This window comes from Lycium barbarum, chromosome 4 (assembly GCF_019175385.1).
Source record: "Lycium barbarum isolate Lr01 chromosome 4, ASM1917538v2, whole genome shotgun sequence".
Lineage (NCBI taxonomy): Eukaryota > Viridiplantae > Streptophyta > Magnoliopsida > Solanales > Solanaceae > Lycium > Lycium barbarum.
Genome location: NC_083340.1, coordinates 15,387,475 through 15,406,530, shown reverse-complemented (window position 1 = coordinate 15,406,530; position 19,056 = coordinate 15,387,475). Strand labels below are relative to the sequence as shown.

Here is a 19,056-nt window from a genome sequence, read left to right as displayed (position 1 = left end):
TTTTAACTTCTATATTCCCCCACTTGATGGGTTAATTTCATAAAAGGTCATCGATTAAAAGGTTTTTGCAGCAAAGTCATAGACTAGTTTTTATAAAAAAAAGACTTCTTATATTACGCATAAAATGAATTCAATTGGGTGACATAAGTTACAACTAAGCTGTCACGTAACATAAGATAAAATTGCTAAATAGGCAATGTCAAATCGTCAACACGTAGTTAAATTAGTTAAATTCAATTTTTATATCTTACGTTTGCGGGTAAACTTTAGCTTCCAGTCTAAAGGGGTGGGGTGGAGCTTAAATGGATGAGGAGAATATTGAGAAAGTGGTGGCACGTGTGTTATGTCGTTGATGGTTTTTAGTTCTAATAACATGGTAGTTCTTATTTGGCATGTGACATTTTAGTTGTTATTTTTGACGCCAGATAGATGAATTACCGAGGATTTTCATTTTATGCGAATTTATGCGAAATATAAGGATAGTTGATGTACATTTAATTATAAAATTTGATTTTATGACTTTGCTACACTAAACATGGTTTGATCAGTTAAATGACTCTCCGAAATTACTTCCTTATTTGAATCATGATCTCTTTAAATGTAACGGTGAATTGTAGAATTTGGAGTCACCAAGTTTACCGTAGTTCTATTTTTTTTTTTTAGGGTTGTTTAGTTGGTGGGATAAGGAATAACAATTATGGAATAAAAGATGGTTGTGATGTTAATTAGTCTCTGAAATCACTTTATACTAAAATAGTGGAATTATCTATATCCCATATAGAAGATGGAATAAGCTATTCTCATTGGATACCTCAATCTCATTGGTAATCAAACGACTATTTTTTTTGGTAACGACTATTACTTCTTCCTATTTGTAATTTATTTCATCAGCTGTGCACCCCCCCCCCCCCCCCCTCTCCCCAAAAAAAAAAAAAAAAAAAGGTCGTCCGATATGTCGATTATAGACCTAACATTGATGATTGAATTGTTAATAAGTAGTCTTAGCTCCAGTCTAGACAAAATTATAGTAAATCTTTTAACAATATCGGATAAACAAATGTTATAGTTCTTTATGATATTAGAACAACAAAAAGACTATTGAATATAATGTTTGAGATTATGAGACCATTGTCCGCTAGATAGATAAACGACAAGTGCTTAAGAATTTGGGATTAACGATATAAACCATGCAACAGTTAGAGACTTTCCTAAAATACAAATTTACATAATGCAATATTGTCTCGACTCTAAGACATCTAATCTTGTCGGATCCTTGTTGATTTGATCGCATTAGTTTTGGATAATCATTGCACATTGCAACAAAGACAAGTTAGTAATTAGTTAAACTAATCTTTGATATATACATATTAAATATATAATGGTAGAGGAAAATATAAACTATATAGGCAATGTAGCTATCAAGACCATACGAAAGTGTGAACAGAATGTATGTACACGCTATCAACGCAATATTAGCATTATAGTGATGTGTCCTATGAGGCTCATGGTTTGCATGGTTGTAATTGATCCAATCGCATGTTTTTATTAAAATAAAGTATCAATTGATCATTCCCATTGGAAGTGTGTTTGTTTGAATAGTTTCTAAGATATTTTTTGGGAATGTTCTTTTTCTCTTGAAAAATTAGTTTTAGCCTGAATTAGTTAGGTAAGGCCATATATAGCCTACTTTGTTTCAATAAAGATCATCTCGCTTATTTTTTCTTTTCATATTCTTTTCCGCAGTTTCCTTCAGAAAATGAGTCTGCTAATGAAGGTTACAGATTCGGTCAAAAGAAAGAAACTTATAATATCGTAGCCACTCATGGTTATTTTGGCCGATTGATCTTTCAATATGCTAGCTTCAACAACTCTCATTCGTTACACTTCTTCCTAGCTGCTTAGCCTGTAGTAGGTATCTGGTTTACCACTTCATAACAAGATGAAGTGGCTAGTTTTCAAAATTGATTTATGTGAGAAACTAAATTCGGAGTGAGTGTTGTTTAAATTTGTTGGAAATAGTCTAAGGAGATTGTCTATAAAATTTGAAGTCATTTGATGGAGGTTTAAATTGATTTCGAACAAGAATTGCAAATGCACATCACAAAACGAAGTTTGTTACTATAGGTAGCAACATTTATAAACTCTTATTCATTATTGTACACTTTTGGTACATTTTTATACACTTTTGCACAAGGTAGATACATTGCTTAGTATAGTAGTGTATAAATAATATTGTGAAAAAAGAAGACTACACAGTATTAGTTGTAAATATGGTTACGTGAGTGCAATATATTATGTTGGATTGTATATTTTGAAAAGTTCCCATTTTAATTTGTCAATTTCAAGGATCCCTCTCCAATTTTTATCCTAAATCCTAATGAAGCAATGCAATTATGATAACGGCCCTCATTTTATTTATATTCGAATTCGAATTCTTCTTGTCTTAGATTTACTTTCTTGTTGTGCTTTTAGTTACATTTGGATCTAGTAAAGGAGGAATATTTCAAAGTATTTACTGGCTATAGAAGTAAAGATTCAAAGTATAAACTTAAATCATGTTGACATCAAACTAAATGCAGGACAACCGCTACCTTTCAAAGACGGGAATATAAAGTTTTTGTTTTGTCAATAAGGGGAAAATTGCACATGGAAAAAATTAGTGTGAAATGATTGAAGTGCGTATGTATATTAAATGCGACATATAATTTCTTGTACGTCTGTTCAAATCTTCAAAGGTTTGCCCTTTTCTTTGTGTCCCACTCCATAAATTCTTGATTTGAAGTACTTTTGTATTTTCCATTTACAATTATGATTTATGAGTATACCTAAAGAAGATAATGTCAGAAACATTGTTCATATTTCATCCTCACTCACCCTCCCTTCCCCCCCCCCCCCCCCCCAACCAAAACCCCACCACCACGACGCCAAAATGGATTCATACTCCTCATAATTTTGTTCTCAATGAAAATGATCGGTAGGTGCCTTTCCATCCACTCATCCCTTTTTGGAAGTGGCACGAAAAGTTATGAAATATGACTTCCTTCCTTTTATCAGGAATTTTTTAAAATTAATTGGAGAATGTATGAAATATTTTCAAAATATTTGATCCAACTAAACATAAAAAAATCAAAACCTCCGTACTGTAAACACCCTTAGGGGTTGTTTGGTAGCCGGTTAGGAGTAAATTATTTATGTATTAATGTATAAGTAATAATGTGTTTGATAGCTAGTTATGAAGTGAGTTATTCATGTATAGCTAAACACTGCATAACTAATAACTGCATAAAATAATAGTACATAAATTCTCTCATAACTAATTCATATATTACTAATACATGTATAACTCTAACCAGCTACCAAACGACCCCTTAGTGGAATAGAGCGAGTATTATTGATTTTTTGGAAACTTATTTTAACTTTTAATTCAAATGTAAAATTCTTTTTTTTTTCCTTGCAAAAGGTTTAAACCGGCATTTGTGAATTGATTGATATTTGAAAAAAGTATCCGTTGAAGTTATACTGAAAAATGGTATTCAAAAGTTAATATTATATCTGAACATGAAAACACAATTGAAAAATTTTGTGAGTGCAAACTTGAAAAAATTTCAAAAAATTATTTTCCGGGCTCCAAGTTTTACATTTTAAATTTTAATTGAAATAATGGTTAATCTGATAAATAACTCTTATATTTGAAATAATCTTCAAACATATTTCAAAATGCTGAAAAATATGGACAAACAGAAGAATATTTACAAAAAAATTGTACTCTTAGGAGTAATTCAAAAGAAAAAAATACATTGAATTCTTTTAGTAGACGTTTGGCAATAGAAATCAAAACTTTTTCATTTTTTTTTGAAATTTTGGAGTTGGAATTGGAGTTAAAGTTGTGTTTGGCCATAGTTTTTGCAAATAATATTTTTTTGTTAAAATGTACTTTTTCAACAAGATTTTAGTTGTGAAAAACAAGTATTTCTTGTTTTTCAAATTCCAAATACAACTTTAAATTGTATTTGGAATTTTTATGGTCAAACGCTAGTTTTTGAAAAAAATGAAAAAACAATTCGGAAAAAGGCGAATCCAAACGGGTCCTTATTCTGTTGGAGAGAAGGTTCTTAAAGGTAGACCCCAGCAAAGCCTATAATAGGCTATTGCCACTATTCCAAAAAGAAAGGTGTGTGGGTGTTACACGTGTCCAGATAAGTCTAGCACTAGCCTGGGTCCACACTAACCAATGAAATAAATGAAAAGGGATACTCATTCAAAAAATAAATAAAAAAATCTCAATTAAACTCTCATAAAGCACGTGCTCCCTCTCATAAATAAACTCTCTCTCTCTCTCTCTCTCTCACTCTCTCTCACACACACACACATACAATATTCCTTTTCCCCCTCACTTTCTCTCTCTAAAACAAACTCTGGTGGTGATGTTGATTCTCTCTTCGTTTTCTTCTTCTTCTTCACACATTCCTAAGCCGTTATCTTCATTTTCTTCAACTACTTCTTGTGTACCAGCAATAGTAAAAGCTAGTGCTGCTGTTACTAATGTTTGTTTTGCAGCAACTTCGAGGCTATTTCCGATTTCATGCTTGAGGAGTAGTGTGAAGATTAGGAAGTTAAGATGTGCGGTTTTCTGTTCTTATTCAACTGCCGCAATAGCTGTTTCTACTTCTGAGAATCATGAGCTTCCTCACTCTTGTGCCTTCCTTGATGCTCGTACTGGAGAAGGTTGAATTCTAGTTACTCTTTTTTTTTTCTTCAATTTGAAATGTGTTGTGCACTTTTTGTGGTTTATATTACTACTCTCTACTTTATTTACTTTTGAATTTGAAGTATGTTTTGCATTTTTTGCTATTTAGGTGCGGTTATGTTGAAATGTCTTGTCCACTTTTTGTGGTTTATATTGTTACTCTCTACTTTATTTCCTTTTGAATTTGGAATATCTTGTGCGTTTTTTTACTATTTATCTGCGGTTTATTTTTTTCTTTATTTCTATGTTGAAATATCTTGTGCATTTTCGTGCTTTATATCTCTGCGCTCATCTTTATTTCCTTTTGAATTTGAAGTATGTTGTGCTATTTAGGTGCGGTTTAGTTTAAATCTAAAACTCTTGTTCTATGTTGAAATAGCTTGTGCGTAATATGTCAGTGACTATTATTGTACACATTTGCACTACGATGTCGTTTTCTTTGGAATGCATTGAAATTCTCTGTATTCTTCATAACTAACGATGCTAAACATATGAGGTGCATTGGCAGAAATGCATATATGTATTTTTTTTCTTTTCTATGGGAACTTATTTCTGTTTTTCTTATTCCTCAACTTTCGTTTGTTTGTTGGGATGAAAAATGTGTTGAGCCGATTGTTAAATAGTACTACTAGAATTTAGCAGAGAGTTTATTATGAATGTTGTTAAGTGATAATTGTTTTGCCGTGTAAACTAGTGTCCAAGTTAAAATAAAGTGATAGAGATCTAAGGTGCTTGTCTGTGGAAGCATGCTTAACAGTTCAAACACAATTTCAATGAATTTTTTAACCTTGATGCGCTGAGTAAAGTATGTTTTGGTCTTTCTAGTAATGTTTGATGATATTGATTATGATAGACAACAATCCTTCTCCATAGAATTACAATTTTGTTTCGAATAACAAGCTTTCTCTTGACTGTTTTTCATATTTGACACTATGAGCTCATGTGGTTATTGATTGATTCTGGAATCACCAAGTTACATTTGTCATGTTTGGGACATTGTAGCCACCAGCTAAGACCTAAGACTAAGGACATCTATTCTTGACATCTGTTGTAGTATTCGTTTTTAGCACTCTTTACAAAAAGCTATTGCTTTACAGTATTTCTTGCTCCCTGTCTTTTAGAGTCACCATTCAGTCTCTCTATTTCTTTATTTGAATGCTTCCTTGTCTTCCAATATCCATGCTTAATCCGTTCTATTATCGCTGGTCAGCAATGTATAGTTGGTTCCTTTTCTGGTCACACAGTATGGTTATTAAGGTAAACTTTAGTATGGTAAAGTAATGCTTGTTAGTTTTTGCATTTTGACTCTTTTTTGTTTTTAATGTATAAATCTCCTCTTGATTGACAACAAAGACATTACTTTGCATGAAGCATCCGTGGATCTTAGTTTCGAGCCAGCTTACAGTTCCATTTGTCGTAGCTTACAAGTCTCAGAACCCATGCAAGTATTGTAAAATGAGTGACCTGTTGGATCATTTATAATAAGGTGTCACCAACATAAAACACACTTATACTATGTTTGCATGTGGCTTCTAATTCTGTTGGGAATAGAGACAAATACCAATTCGGAAGCACTTGGTGTTCTATATGCTATTCTTGTAGTTTTTTCTTTTTGATAAGTAGTTTATAATGTGAAAAGGATTAGCTAAGTTTTCTTTCTGATTTTGGTCTTCAACTCCTTTTGGATCTTCCCTAAGCTTTCTGGAGCATTTCAATTCGCCTCCTAATTGTCATGATGTCATAATTGTTACTCCCTCCATTTCATTTTGTTTGTCTTAGTTTGACTCGACACGGAGTTTAAGAAAATAAAGAAGACTTTTGAATCTAGTGGTCTTAAACTAAAGATGTGTGTAATGTACCAAAATGGCCTTTGAATCTTGTGGTCTTAAATATTCCATATGGGATGTTGGCTATAAAGAGTTACTAAATATAGAAAGTGGTATTCTTTTTGAAACAAACTAATTTGGAAGTAAGCCAAACAAATCAAAACGGAGGAGTACTATCTTATTACATGTGAAAGTGTGCACGTAGCGGCATAAGGGAAAAGTCTATGTAAAGTAAAGCACTTTTAACTAGTTCATCTCCAATGATATATTCTTATGTAGACTATGTAAATCATATACTAGGGCGACTCAAGTGGAAGATGATTATCCAACAAGAAGTACACTTAACAGGGGAAAGATTTCTCGTTCCTTAGTCGGAAAGATATGTGGCCATGAAGGAGGGATTAAGTAGAACAAAATTGACTGGGTGGTAGAGTCGCGGAAACACTTGGTTTCTTTCATATTTTGGACCTTAGCTCCATGGAAGAATATGTTACTGCTGAAACACGGAAGAATTGAAATCTTAGATCAAAACACTATTTATGGATGGTATGAACCGTCTAAGCAAGACTTGAACAACAAACAATCAGTTTAGATATTCACGACCAAGAAGTACTTGATTCTGTTTCACTTAGTGCTTCTTTGGGTTTTGAGGTATCTCATAGGTTGATTTGTTATGTGGTGTCTAGTATCCTTCGGATACTTGTATGCTTTAACGTTTATGGTGCATTACCATCGGGAGCTTTTTTGTTGATACTTTTTACCTATCAAAAAGAGAAACTGGGGTATCTTACTGAGGGTTGGTATCGCAAGTTGCAGTTCAAGAATGACAGAATTGCTGCAAGATTCTAGAAAACCTCGTCTTAAAAGGATTTAGAAACCTACTAGGATGTTGCGGCAGTTGCAAGTGTAAGACCTTTGCTGCTGATGCTGATCTAGTCACCTTGCCATCTTTTAGTGTCTTGATTTTGTTTTGTTTGCTGAATTTAAACATACTGCTCAGCAGATGATTGCCTTGTCCTTGTGTAGAGACATTATTTCGGTAGATCACTTCTCATTGTTTGGAATGAACCTTTCTGTTTCCTCCCTGCATTGAGTGTTCTATTTCCTGTGCAGACTTGCTATCTGCTATTCGAAAAGCTGTGGAAGATGAAAAACTGCCGCTTAGTGTTGCTGAAGGAATGGAGGAGTTGTATCATAACTATCGGAATGCAGTAAAATAACTTTCTTCGGACTTATGGATTAATGTACTTTTTGGATGTTGGGTGCTTTCTTCACTTAAATGTGTTTGCTCATATGTAAGAGTCTTCTTGCATGAACATATTTTCTGGGGTATAACATGCTTTCTTAGGTTACTAAAGAACAGTATAAATATAAGATGATGAATATTTATTTTGTTTCTTCTATTGTATTTGATCATTTGGATTTTACTGGCAGGTGTTATATAACTATGTGCTCTTGGTATGAAAAAATCAGTTTGCGTTTCAAAATCTAGGCATCAAAACCTTTTTGTGTAGTGTACCAGTAACAGTAGTTAACATTCTGGAGCTGGAAAAGCTAAAACGCACAGAGAAGCCACAATTTGCCATGTCATGACCTTTTTGTAACCAATTATGTGCTGGAAAGACATATGTATGGGGCCAAGTGTTTTCAGAAACTGACCTCAAGATAATAGGTCAAGCCCTTGTGAAGATTCTAAATATAGTCTGACACTTGACATGTTGAGTATCATTCTGGAGCATGAAAGATATGACCTTGGGATGGCAGAACTCTAACAAAGATAAATTCTCTTATTTGCTGATTTGCCACACGTGTCTTTCTTTTTCCTACGTCTTAAGCTATATCTGAATTTAATTATCAGGGAAGAACTCCACTACATGCTTCCTCTTTCCAACTAAAATGTAGAGAACTTAATTTATTTCATTGCTGAAAGACTACTTCTTTTAGACTTAATCCTATTGTTAATCTGTTAGGATTTACTTTATTCGTGAAACCCATGTATAGATTTTCTTAGAGAGAGAATGAGTCTGTTGAGATCTGGAATCATGAAGCATTTTCTTTTTTGTTTGTTTGTTTGAAACTTCTTATAGTCATGTGCTTCTCTTGATTTTTCCTGATTTTTTTTTTTTTTTTTTTTTAGGTTTTACGAAGTGGAGTCCCCAAAGCAGATGAGATCATTTTGTATAACATGGCTCTTGTATTGGATCGTGTTTTTGTAGATGTGAAGGTATTCCTCTTCCTTGTGGGTTTTACAATTCACACTAGATGTTGGGATCTATATATTTGTTTCTTTTTACTTCATCCATCCATATAATGTAACGACACTCTTATTTCAGGATTCTTTCGAATTCTCGCCGCATCACAAGGCCATTCGTGAACCTTTTGACTATTACACTTTTGGTCAAAATTATATCCGCCCTTTAGTTGATTTCAGGTGAGTCTCAATTCTATTAGTGTTAAGGACCATGTAATAGTTTGACCAACTTAAAAATTGAGTGTGGTTCTTTCATTCCAGTTAACAACTGAATGCACAGGTATTATTCCAGTAAACAGCATAAAGATATCCTTTGATCCACATCTTTTTGTCAGTTTAACCATTTGCTTGTCGAGATCAACGAATTCAGACCTGGAGTGCTATATATGTCCTCTTAATACCTTGTAGATAATGGAACGATAGGCCTATATAGATTTAGTTACAGGTAAGCTAGTGCTAGACATGTACTGGAGATGATAAGTTCCTTTTGCTACTCTACTTCTGTAACTACTATGCATCTACTTGATGCCAGCAATGAAATTACTTACTTTATCAAAAAAAAAAAAAGCTAGTGCTAGTTCATACAAGGTCGTGGTGAGTATTTGAGAGAATGACATGTTGGAAGATTGGGTTAAGGGCAGATAGTAAAACTACTGAAATTGTTTATATCTGAAGGGGAAAGGGATTATGTCATGTTAGAATGATTGTTCTAAAATTCTAACAGCTAGCAGAAAATCATTTTGATAATTGATGAAAGGGATGCCTAAATTGTTTGCCTTCATGTATTGGGGAAAAATAATTTTGTTATTACCTTAATTATTTCCTCATTTTTTTTGATCAATTAAAAGTATTTGCATTCGTAATTATGCCAAAAAACCGGCTGTATTCAAGTGATATACCAAAAGGTAAAGATTCTGCAATATGATTCTCTACAGACTCCACCCAATCCTCTATACAACAAGGAACTTTCTGTTTACACCAAAAGAAAATAAGGGAGCGGAGACTACTCCTCAACTGAGAAAAACTTGACTATACTCCTTCAAAAGCTCTCTTGTTTCTTTCTCTCCAAGCTACCCACATCAATGCAAGCGGAACCACATTCCAAGCCCTTCGTCTTCTCCTCTTTCTCCCGTTCTTCCAACTGACCATAGACTTTTTCACAGTTCTTGGCATTGTCCAAGGAGTGCGGAACCACCTAAACATATCCCACTACAATTTTATTTCCTCATATGGTAGGTATAATGATGTTATTTTTGTAATTGGTTGGAAAATCCTCCAATCTATTTTAGCTGAAAGGAAGAGCTAAGTTTTTGCAGTATTCTGATGAATAGGTGCCTAGTTGGTCATGCCCTACTGCCTGCTTATCATTTTTACCCAGCAATGATTCTATTAACATGCCTCATCGTAATCCTGCAGTCCAAAACGAATGTCACGATTCTAAATACTGCGTGTCTAACAATCTAACTATCCATTCGATCAGACCTTATTCTATTGATTTTATGATCTAAATACGAATACTCGAAAACGACATAAAAAGTATTTTGGTCTTTTAAAGATGAAAAATATAAAAAATCATAATTAAAGAAAAATGTTATTTGACCCTTCAAATAGTAATTATGTAAAACAAAATGGGATAGAGGGAGTATGTTGGTTTTGATGACTTATCAAAGGAGGAGCAACCTATTATAGTTTTCTAAATTGGTTGTGTGTCCATTGCATACCATTGCTTTAGACTGGTATGTAGATAGAGTATTTGGGAAAAAAGGATGTAATAAACCTCCTGAAAAGAGGAACAATTAGCATAATACTCCCTCCAGATCAAAAAGAGTGTCCACTTAGCCATTTGCACACCCTTTAAAAAAATACTAACTTCCATGCAAAAATAGGTTATTTGACTAAATTACCCCTAATTAAATAGGTATTGGAATTTGGTCACTTAACACTTAATAAGGGCAAATCTGAAAAAACAAGGTTAATTCTCTCTTGATTTGGTAACTGGACACTCTTTTTGAATAAAAAAATAAAGGCTAAGTGGATACTCTTTTTGATCCGGAGGGAGCTTAGCAACATACTTACAAATTGAAGTCCTGTAGTTGATTTCTATTTGTTTGTTTAATAGCTAGTTAGTCTGTAGCACTTCGCTGAGTTGTGCGGGTCGAGTTACCAATGAAGAGTCGGTTTTTAGCCTTTCTTGTAAAATGACTATGAGTGTGGGGATATATTTTGCTCAGTTTCAATTTTATGTGTCTTCGTTTGACTGGGCACGGTGTTTAAGTAAGGGAGATTTTTGAATCTTGCGATCTTAAACTAAAGGTATAGGTAATATTATATCAAAATGCCCTTGATTCTTGTGGTCTTCTACATGCTATGTAGGATGTTGGAATTAAAGAGCTACTAAATTACAAAGTGGTATTCTTTTTGAAGCATACCAAAAAGGAAAGTAAGACACATATTGTGAAACAAAGGGAGTATTACTTTCTGTTTAATAGTGAAGTTGCACATTATTGAGTAGTGGATAGGAAATTCAAAATTTGTAATTCTTGTGGATAAAGTATGATGTTAGATGGTCTTTCATATGAAAAAAAGTATGATTTTAGATGGTTGTGTTGTTGAAGGAACTCCCCACTTTACCTCTACCTAGGCCGCTGACGAACAGTATCTCTGTTATGGACAAGCATGGCTCTGCTCTTGAATTTTTTTTAAATCAGCTTTAGAGAGTGCATATCAAATGTGGTTATTAGAAATTGATCTTTCTTTGGCTGTTTGCATCGAAGTAAACAGCCTTGTGCCCTGCAGATCTCATGATTTACTTCTGCCTCTAACCTCTAGTATTTTTGAGTTTTTAGGAGTTCTTATGTTGGCAATATTTCAGTTTTTGGTGAAATCGAAGAGAAACTTAAGCAGGTTTGTTATTTCAGATTGTCAGAGTGTTTGTTTTTACTATCTTCTTATGTATATATGCTAATTAGTACGAATAATTAGGGAATAGCTATTCCTTGGTCACAATTACCACTTTAAAAAGAAAAATAGCTATTCCATGGTCAATGGTTTAAAGTGAAACAGTTGAAATGAAACTTTATACTTGGCATGCATGAGATCTCACTGGACACCTGCCATGAAATAATACATCCAAGCATAAAAACCCTTTTGTTGTTTTGTACTGGTTGGGCTCTGCTTCCATGTGGCTCTTTAAGTAATTGTATGCTCATTATTTGAAAAAGAGATATGATAATAGTATTGGCTCAAAATGTTGTGGATGGACCAACTATTTCTATATCGCCTGCACAACCATTGGTTTACGTCTAAAGGATGTTCGTATGAAGTTGAAGACCAACTATTTCTTTATCGCCTGCACAACCACTGGTTTACGTCTAAAGGTTCTTCTTATAAAGTTGAATATTCTTCGACGATGTTGTATCGCAGTAACTATACATGGAGAACTCTTGAGTGCTTATTGTAGAATTTATCCAAAAAAGGAATCTTACTGTAAAATTTTATGTCTCTCTTGATATTCATTTTATTATTTCACTTACTGTTAATAAAGCTCAAACTTAGTCGCCCATATGTTTGCCCAGTTCTTCTGTTGCATGGCTTTTTATACATTGTCTTGATCGTTTTTCCCGTTGCCCTTACTGAATCACTATATCTTTATATTAATTTCAGGGTGATAATGTTGTCTTGATGTCAAACCACCAAAGTGAAGCCGATCCCGCGATTATTGCACTGTTGCTTGAATTGAAGCACCCATATATTGCTGAGAACATTGTTATAACCTTTTTCAACCTATTGCGCTTTATAAGATAATTATACCTCAAGTAGCTTAACTCACTAGACTATGTTTATTGGTAAACAGATCTATGTTGCGGGAGATAGAGTTATTACAGATCCTCTTTGCAAGCCATTCAGCATGGGAAGGTGCTTACTTAGATAGCATTGTCAGAGTATGTACAGAAATTATCATTTACTTTTAGACATTTGACAAACTTATTATGTCTAGGAATCTCTTGTGTGTTTATTCAAAAAAACATATGAATGATGACCCTGAACTTGCTGAGATGAAAAAGAGAGCAAACACCAGAAGCTTGAAGGAGATGGCTTTGCTATTAAGGTACTGCTATTGCTTTGTCTTTCTTGGAGTATTTTGGTGAAGGTTTTACATTGCAAGTTGTAATACCAGGTAGTATTGGGGTTCTATTCTGGAGATATTATTCAATTTTATCCTGGGCCAATCTCTCAATATGATTTTTTCTGCTAAGTGTAACAAAAATAAATTGGAAGATCCTCTCTTCTAAGCTCTATGTGTCTTGGATGTGATTAAACGGAAAGTTAAACCTAATATTGCATGTGTAGTCCTCTTCATCTTCTCCTGCTACTGAAAAAGCTTGTTTGCTTCAGTGTTATCAAAAGTGAAAAGCGCAAAAAAGCTCTAAGGTTAGCTGGGGCTTGAAGCGCAAAACGCAAATAAAGTGTGGGCTTTAATGAAAAAAGGCGCAATGGTGCAAAAATACAAATATTTATATGTTTCGTCCAAGACTAATAATAATAAGCATGAATAACAAATATATGGACAAAAAAATTGTACAAACATTACGATAAACTGAATTATCAATTATCTAGTGTCATCTCTTCAAGAGAGGCTCATTGGCAAGGAAAAGTATGTCTTAGAACCTTGATGATGACACTGAAGCGCAAATAAAGCGAGGCGAAGCGCTCAACATATTTTGAGCCTCGCTTCAGGGCTTAAGTGGGCTTTAAGTGCACCTTTGACAACACTGGTTTGCTTAGATGTATGATAGTTCTTTCATGAGGGGGTTTCAACCCTGCTTGATTATTTGCATGGGAGAAAAATCAGAAAATCATAGAGCAAGTTGCGGTAGAAATGATTTCTAATGTGGAATGTGTAGAAGATAATACAGATATGATAGATGGAGGTTTACTTATGATCATGGATATGTGAAATTCAGTCATCGTCCACTATATGAATGCTTTATCGGGTTCATACTTTAAGTCCTACTTAACTGTTGGTTGAATAAGCACAATAACGGAAGAGAACATCTGAGGACATCCAATGATACATGTTTCTTTGACAATTTGAGATAGCTCTTTGTTGCTCTTTTTGATGGAAGCATACATCTGAGGATATATATACTTGTGGTCCAGGGCTGGATCAAAAATAATATGGATTGCTCCTAGTGGTGGAAGAGATAGGCCAGACGCTGTTACAAAAGAATGGTATCCAGTAAGATTCTTTTTTACATTTAACTATTGTTGTCTTCGGAAACAGCCGTCCTACCTTGGTAGGAGTAAGGTCTGCGTACACTCTACCCTCCCCAGACCCCACGATGTGGGATTTCACTGGGTTGTTGTTGTATTTAACTATTGTTGTCCTACCCTCCCCAGACCCCACTTGTTGGATTACACTGGATATGTTGTTGTATTTTATTAGTGGTGGTAGTATAAGGAAAAAAGAATTAGATAGTGGTTCAAAAGTTAGTTTCATGAAGAAAACGTTGAAACAAATTTGAATTGGAATAGTTAAATGAATTTGAATTCTTGAAAGTTGTTTAAAATAATTATAAGTGGAGTGGTGAAAACATTTTGGGAAGTCCCAAAAGTAGAAAAACTGTCATTAATTGAAATGGAGGAAGGAAGTGTTGCTACCTTATTCATGCTTTAGAATTTTGATTGAGTCTTAATTCATTTATGGTGTAATGTGCTTTTCCTGCCTAGGAAACAGGGGAAGGCTCCCACATCTTCTGGATTACATCTGATACCAACTTATGTCATCTTAAGATTTTTCTTTCTCTGATTTAATTGTCTGTTATTCTTGATTGCTTCCATGCTGGGTGAACTTTTTAGAGGGTAAGTTAGAGTTGTCTGACCTATTGTGTCAACAATTTGTGTTCCTGACCCATAGCTGCTTCCTAGGTGAGGTTGCTCATGAATCTTTAGTAGAATAGTCGTATGCAGATGTGTGCTGGGGCATTTTATGATTCAGTACCCAGAATTTGGTGGCATTATTTGCCTGAAGTAACATTTAAGGGAGAGTTAACTGTTTGTGTATCCTATTGAGATTGCATGGGTACATGCTATGGTTCCCTGCTTCTTCCCATTCTGTATGTTCAGCAATAAACTTCTCCATTACATTTGCCTTGTGATAGTTTTAGGGTGATGTTGGTAAGCTGTGATAATTTTTTTTTCTCTTATCTATCTATGATGGACAGTTGGTTTCAAAAGTTTTGGTATTTTTGCCTCACCATGATGCTTTAATCAAGAGATATTTTTCTGATTTAAATTTATTGTATCAAATTAGCCAAGGATCCATATAGGTAATGCCAACTAGTTGAGACTAAGCTAATTATTTTTTAAGGAACAGGTGTTCGGTTTAGGAACCCATAATTTGCCTTAAAAAGGCCAAATATTTTGCAACGAAATGGACCTGGATGGATATAGAGGAATCATGTAACAGATTCCAACTGACCTGTGACTGATGGATAGTTGTAATTGATTATGAGAAGCTTGTGGTTGCTTGTGGTTGAATCATTTTGTTTGTCTTTCTTTCAGGCACCATTTGATGCTTCCGCGGCAGACAACATGAGGAGGCTTGTAGAACATGCTGGTGTCCCTGGTCACATTTATCCGCTAGCAATATTATGTCATGATATTATGCCCCCGCCGCCTCAGGTTGATCACTGTGCCAATTATGTTTGTTTCTGTAATGATTTTACGTTTTTACATATCCATGCTTGCTTATGTACAGGTTGAGAAAAATATCAGAGAGAAAAGAGTGATTTCTTTTCATGGAACTGGCATATCCGTGGCACCCAAAGTTGATTTTCATGAGGTTGCTGGTGCTTTGGAAGACTCTGAGGTTAGTTGCTAAGGGGGTCCACTTTGGTTTATTTATTGTAAGCTCTTTTTGAACTAAATTCTGCAGCCTAATGAGAGGTTTAGTAATATTTGTTGGGGAACTTGGGGGAAATTTATTCTATTTAATACAGAATGAAAGGAGAAGAAGGAAGGTTGGACAAAACTCTTTTTGCTTTCCTATTTGAGACCAAAATGAACAGGTGATCTATTTGATCTTAGCTAAGAGGCCCTTGTTCAACAGAGTTTGATTCCTTCAGTTGAGCTATTCTCTTGTTGGTGGAGTAAAGCTCCAACGAAACTATCAATGCAAGTAAAGCATTCATAGCATTCATTTAACACTGTTTGGTTTTATTCTTTTTTGTCAAGTTAATTCTATAAACACTGAAGCTAAATATGCATCTGTAGCAAAAAAAAAATGCATCTGTAGCTTGCTGAGGATTGTTAAATCTGTCTCCAAATCAAAGGAAAAGAAAATGAAGTAACGATGGAAATTTTGTCATACTTTTCCTTTATAAATAATATGGAAACTTACCTTCCAATGGGCCACAAAAAAGAAATTGTTGTTCTCCATGAAATTCAAATGAATGAGGAATTTGCCAGTGTTGAATTATATAGGAAGTTGGTCGATGAGACTTCAGTTCCACTAGTTGGCAATATAAAGCCTCCTTTAGGTGTAGACTGCCTTGTCCTGACTGGCCACCTTTTTGTCTGTGTTTTCTCCTTTTATTTTAAGCTACCTAAGCGGCTGTACCTTGTGCTATTACTACCTCTGACTTTTGTAGTTTCAGTTTTCTGTTGCAAATTCTTCTCCTCTTCCCACATCCTTTCAGACCTTCAGCTCAAACATCTTCCTTTTGCCTCTCTTTTCTATCATTCAATAGAGAAGATAGTTTAACTAATTTCAATGCCTTCAGACTGTAAGCTCAAACACTCTCCACTTGCCTCTGCTTCTTATTGTTCACTAAAGGAAATGGTTTCACCTATTCACACTATTCTTTCTTTCACTGCAAGAATTCTCTTTAATTTTCTATTTCCATGGTTCTCCAGCTTAAATCAATGTCCCATTTCACAGCCAAAGATTTGCATCTCGTGAGATGTTGTTGGCACTTTCGTTTGCTTTCAACTGTCATCATTCAAAGCTTCTTAAGGAAATGCATTGTGGCTGGTCTTTTTGATTAAGGAAATTAGAGATGAATCCAAGGAAACTGCAGAAAAAGAACTTAATTACATCTAAATAAGAAGGGTCTTAAGAGTAGGTACCGTTCTTAATGCAGGCTAAGATGGTATATACAAAGGCACTTTATGACTCTGTAAACCAACAGTACAACGTGCTAAATGCTGCTATACATGGCAAACAAGGACTGGAGGCATCAACTCCTAGCGTTTCATTATCACAACCATGGCAATAGCTTCTGTTCCAACTTTATTTTCCAAACCTTGTTGCTTTAGTCAGGTATGTACTTCACCCACAAAAGATCTGTTGAATAAATTTAAACATTTGGCCTGCACCCTTGTGTCTCTGATTCTATTGTTGTGGGTATATATTACTAGTTTGCAGGGTGTTTGTTTGGTAGTTATAATCAAATCAGAGGGATAACACTCACAACCTATCCACACACCACACTTGCATGTGGTTGGTCTATGCAGAGAGTCATCCAGTTGATACAAACAAGTAATTCTCGAAGTTACAGCCTACATAACCCAAAGGAATTTTTTTGGCAGGGCTTAGATATTCTTTGACACGGATGTACAGTTGCTTTTACGTTGTATCTACTAAATGTTGGATCTAAATCTGTTAGTAATGATAGCTTTCAAGCACTGTCAATTCTGACCTTTTAAGGTCAAGTGTATGTAGTTATCCCAGATTGCTCTTCTCGCCTTTGATATGGTAATCCAATTTGATTGAAAATATAATAAATGATGCTCTGCGATAGTTCTGTTTGTGTTGTAGTTTCTGTAATTGTGAGATGATGTTTTATTTGACGCCATCAAATGTAGACAGCTTTAGTTTATATGGTAGTAGCTATTAACACTTTTCCTTTAATTGATTGGGGTCTCTAATTTTCTCTACAAAGAGGTAAATCCATGATGCAGATATAACAGCAATAATCTAATCTGAAAACTTTTGGCTGCGTAGTGGTGTAATGTTTGGGCCTTTTGGTCAAATCTGAGTTGCACTTTTATTTGATCGAGTATTCACCTTATCAAGCAAGTCGTTGAGGAATGGTAGCTACAAATTACAATAATCCTATGGAACTTTCGATGAAAGAACTTGAGAAGAGACCCTTTTGGCATAACGCCTTATGACCCCCAATATTTGGAAAAATGCCCAAGATGCCCACAACAGCATGTGTATTGACAGGGGTTCTCACGGCTAATTCTATTTTCTCCTTTTTATGCTTGTTCGTATCGTTCTCCATTTCTGCTTCCAGTAAATATCGCCTTGCCACTTTGCATTCCTATTGGTTTTCTTCTTATTTGTGTCAGCAGTGGACCCTTCTTCGATAACTGGCTTTTGCGTTTCAGTTTCAACTGAAGAGATTGTTTTGGTGAGGCTTAGGAAGAATAACTCTATCGGAATGAAAATTTTCAGATATAACAAATTCAGAGAAGGGCAACGTGCTATTGACATTCTACGATTTTCAATTATTTTCAAACTGTACTATTTTACTTTCAGAAAGAGATGAGACAAGCATATCAATGTATTTTCAGAACTTGGTACCACTAGTAAATTGTCGATTATTATATGATCGAGACCAACTGTATCTGTATTAAGCCTATTATTATTGAATTTGAATCGATTACGCCTTGTATTATTTATTTCTAATTGTCGATTTTATTATGCCTAGTACCATGTATACTAGTACTCTTAGACAATATCAGAACTAACAAGGACATGCATGTGACAATATCATTGGTACTCCGAGACAGTATATTTCAGGACTAACAAGGACAAGCATGCGACAATAAATTGGTACTCCGATATAAAGTCAGGATTAACAAGGACATGCATGTGAATATAATACAATATATATAATTGAATCGAATATGTGAAGCTTATTTTATTGTATAGGACTCCATCTGTACTAATTTTTTCAGGATAGGATCACAGATATCGTAGAATTTTATGCGAATAAGTCGATGAAAGTTACTAAATAAAAGAGATACAGAAATTTGCATGGTTTTGACTGCCTACACCTGTTTGTACAAGCGATGAGGAGAGCAAATTCATTACTATATCGTAGAAGTGCAAAATAGAGCATACAATTAGAGTTCATGTCTATTGAGACCGAGAGAATACATGCCGATATAACTCAGGGTCAGAGGTTCACTGAAATCATTACTGATTTCAATAATGGATT

At 34.6% G+C, this 19,056-nt stretch overlaps 1 protein-coding gene across 6 annotated transcripts; it reads left to right on the top strand.

Moving 5' to 3' along the window:
* The first annotated feature begins 4,332 nt into the window (after positions 1–4,332).
* Positions 4,333–18,478, top strand: LOC132635338 (glycerol-3-phosphate acyltransferase, chloroplastic). Of its 6 annotated transcripts, none has more exons than XM_060351689.1 (13): positions 4,334–4,725; positions 7,687–7,784; positions 8,711–8,797; positions 8,907–9,004; positions 11,671–11,728; positions 12,488–12,589; positions 12,678–12,739; positions 12,822–12,932; positions 13,985–14,063; positions 15,389–15,508; positions 15,585–15,695; positions 16,969–17,147; positions 18,185–18,475. In XM_060351689.1, exons 1-12 carry the CDS (start codon positions 4,425–4,427, stop codon positions 17,101–17,103), a joined length of 1,362 nt encoding a protein of 453 aa, XP_060207672.1. In that variant the 5' UTR covers positions 4,334–4,424; the 3' UTR covers positions 17,104–17,147; positions 18,185–18,475. The 6 variants fall into 6 exon arrangements, with proteins under 6 accessions (XP_060207674.1, XP_060207672.1, XP_060207673.1 ...); XM_060351690.1 differs by having other exon boundaries at positions 18,221–18,474; XM_060351688.1 differs by lacking the exon at positions 18,185–18,475 and adding an exon at positions 17,253–17,627.
* The last annotated feature ends 578 nt before the right edge of the window (positions 18,479–19,056 follow it).

Excerpts from the sequence above, each read along its gene's own strand:
- LOC132635338 (XM_060351689.1), top strand. The coding sequence starts at position 4,425 with ATGTTGATTCTCTCTTCGTTTTCTTCTTCTTCTTCACACATTCCTAAG. Across the intron at positions 12,933-13,984 it reads GAGATGGCTTTGCTATTAAG|GGCTGGATCAAAAATAATAT; the intron begins GTACTGCTATTG and ends CTTGTGGTCCAG. Across the intron at positions 15,696-16,968 it reads GTGCTTTGGAAGACTCTGAG|GCTAAGATGGTATATACAAA; the intron begins GTTAGTTGCTAA and ends TTCTTAATGCAG.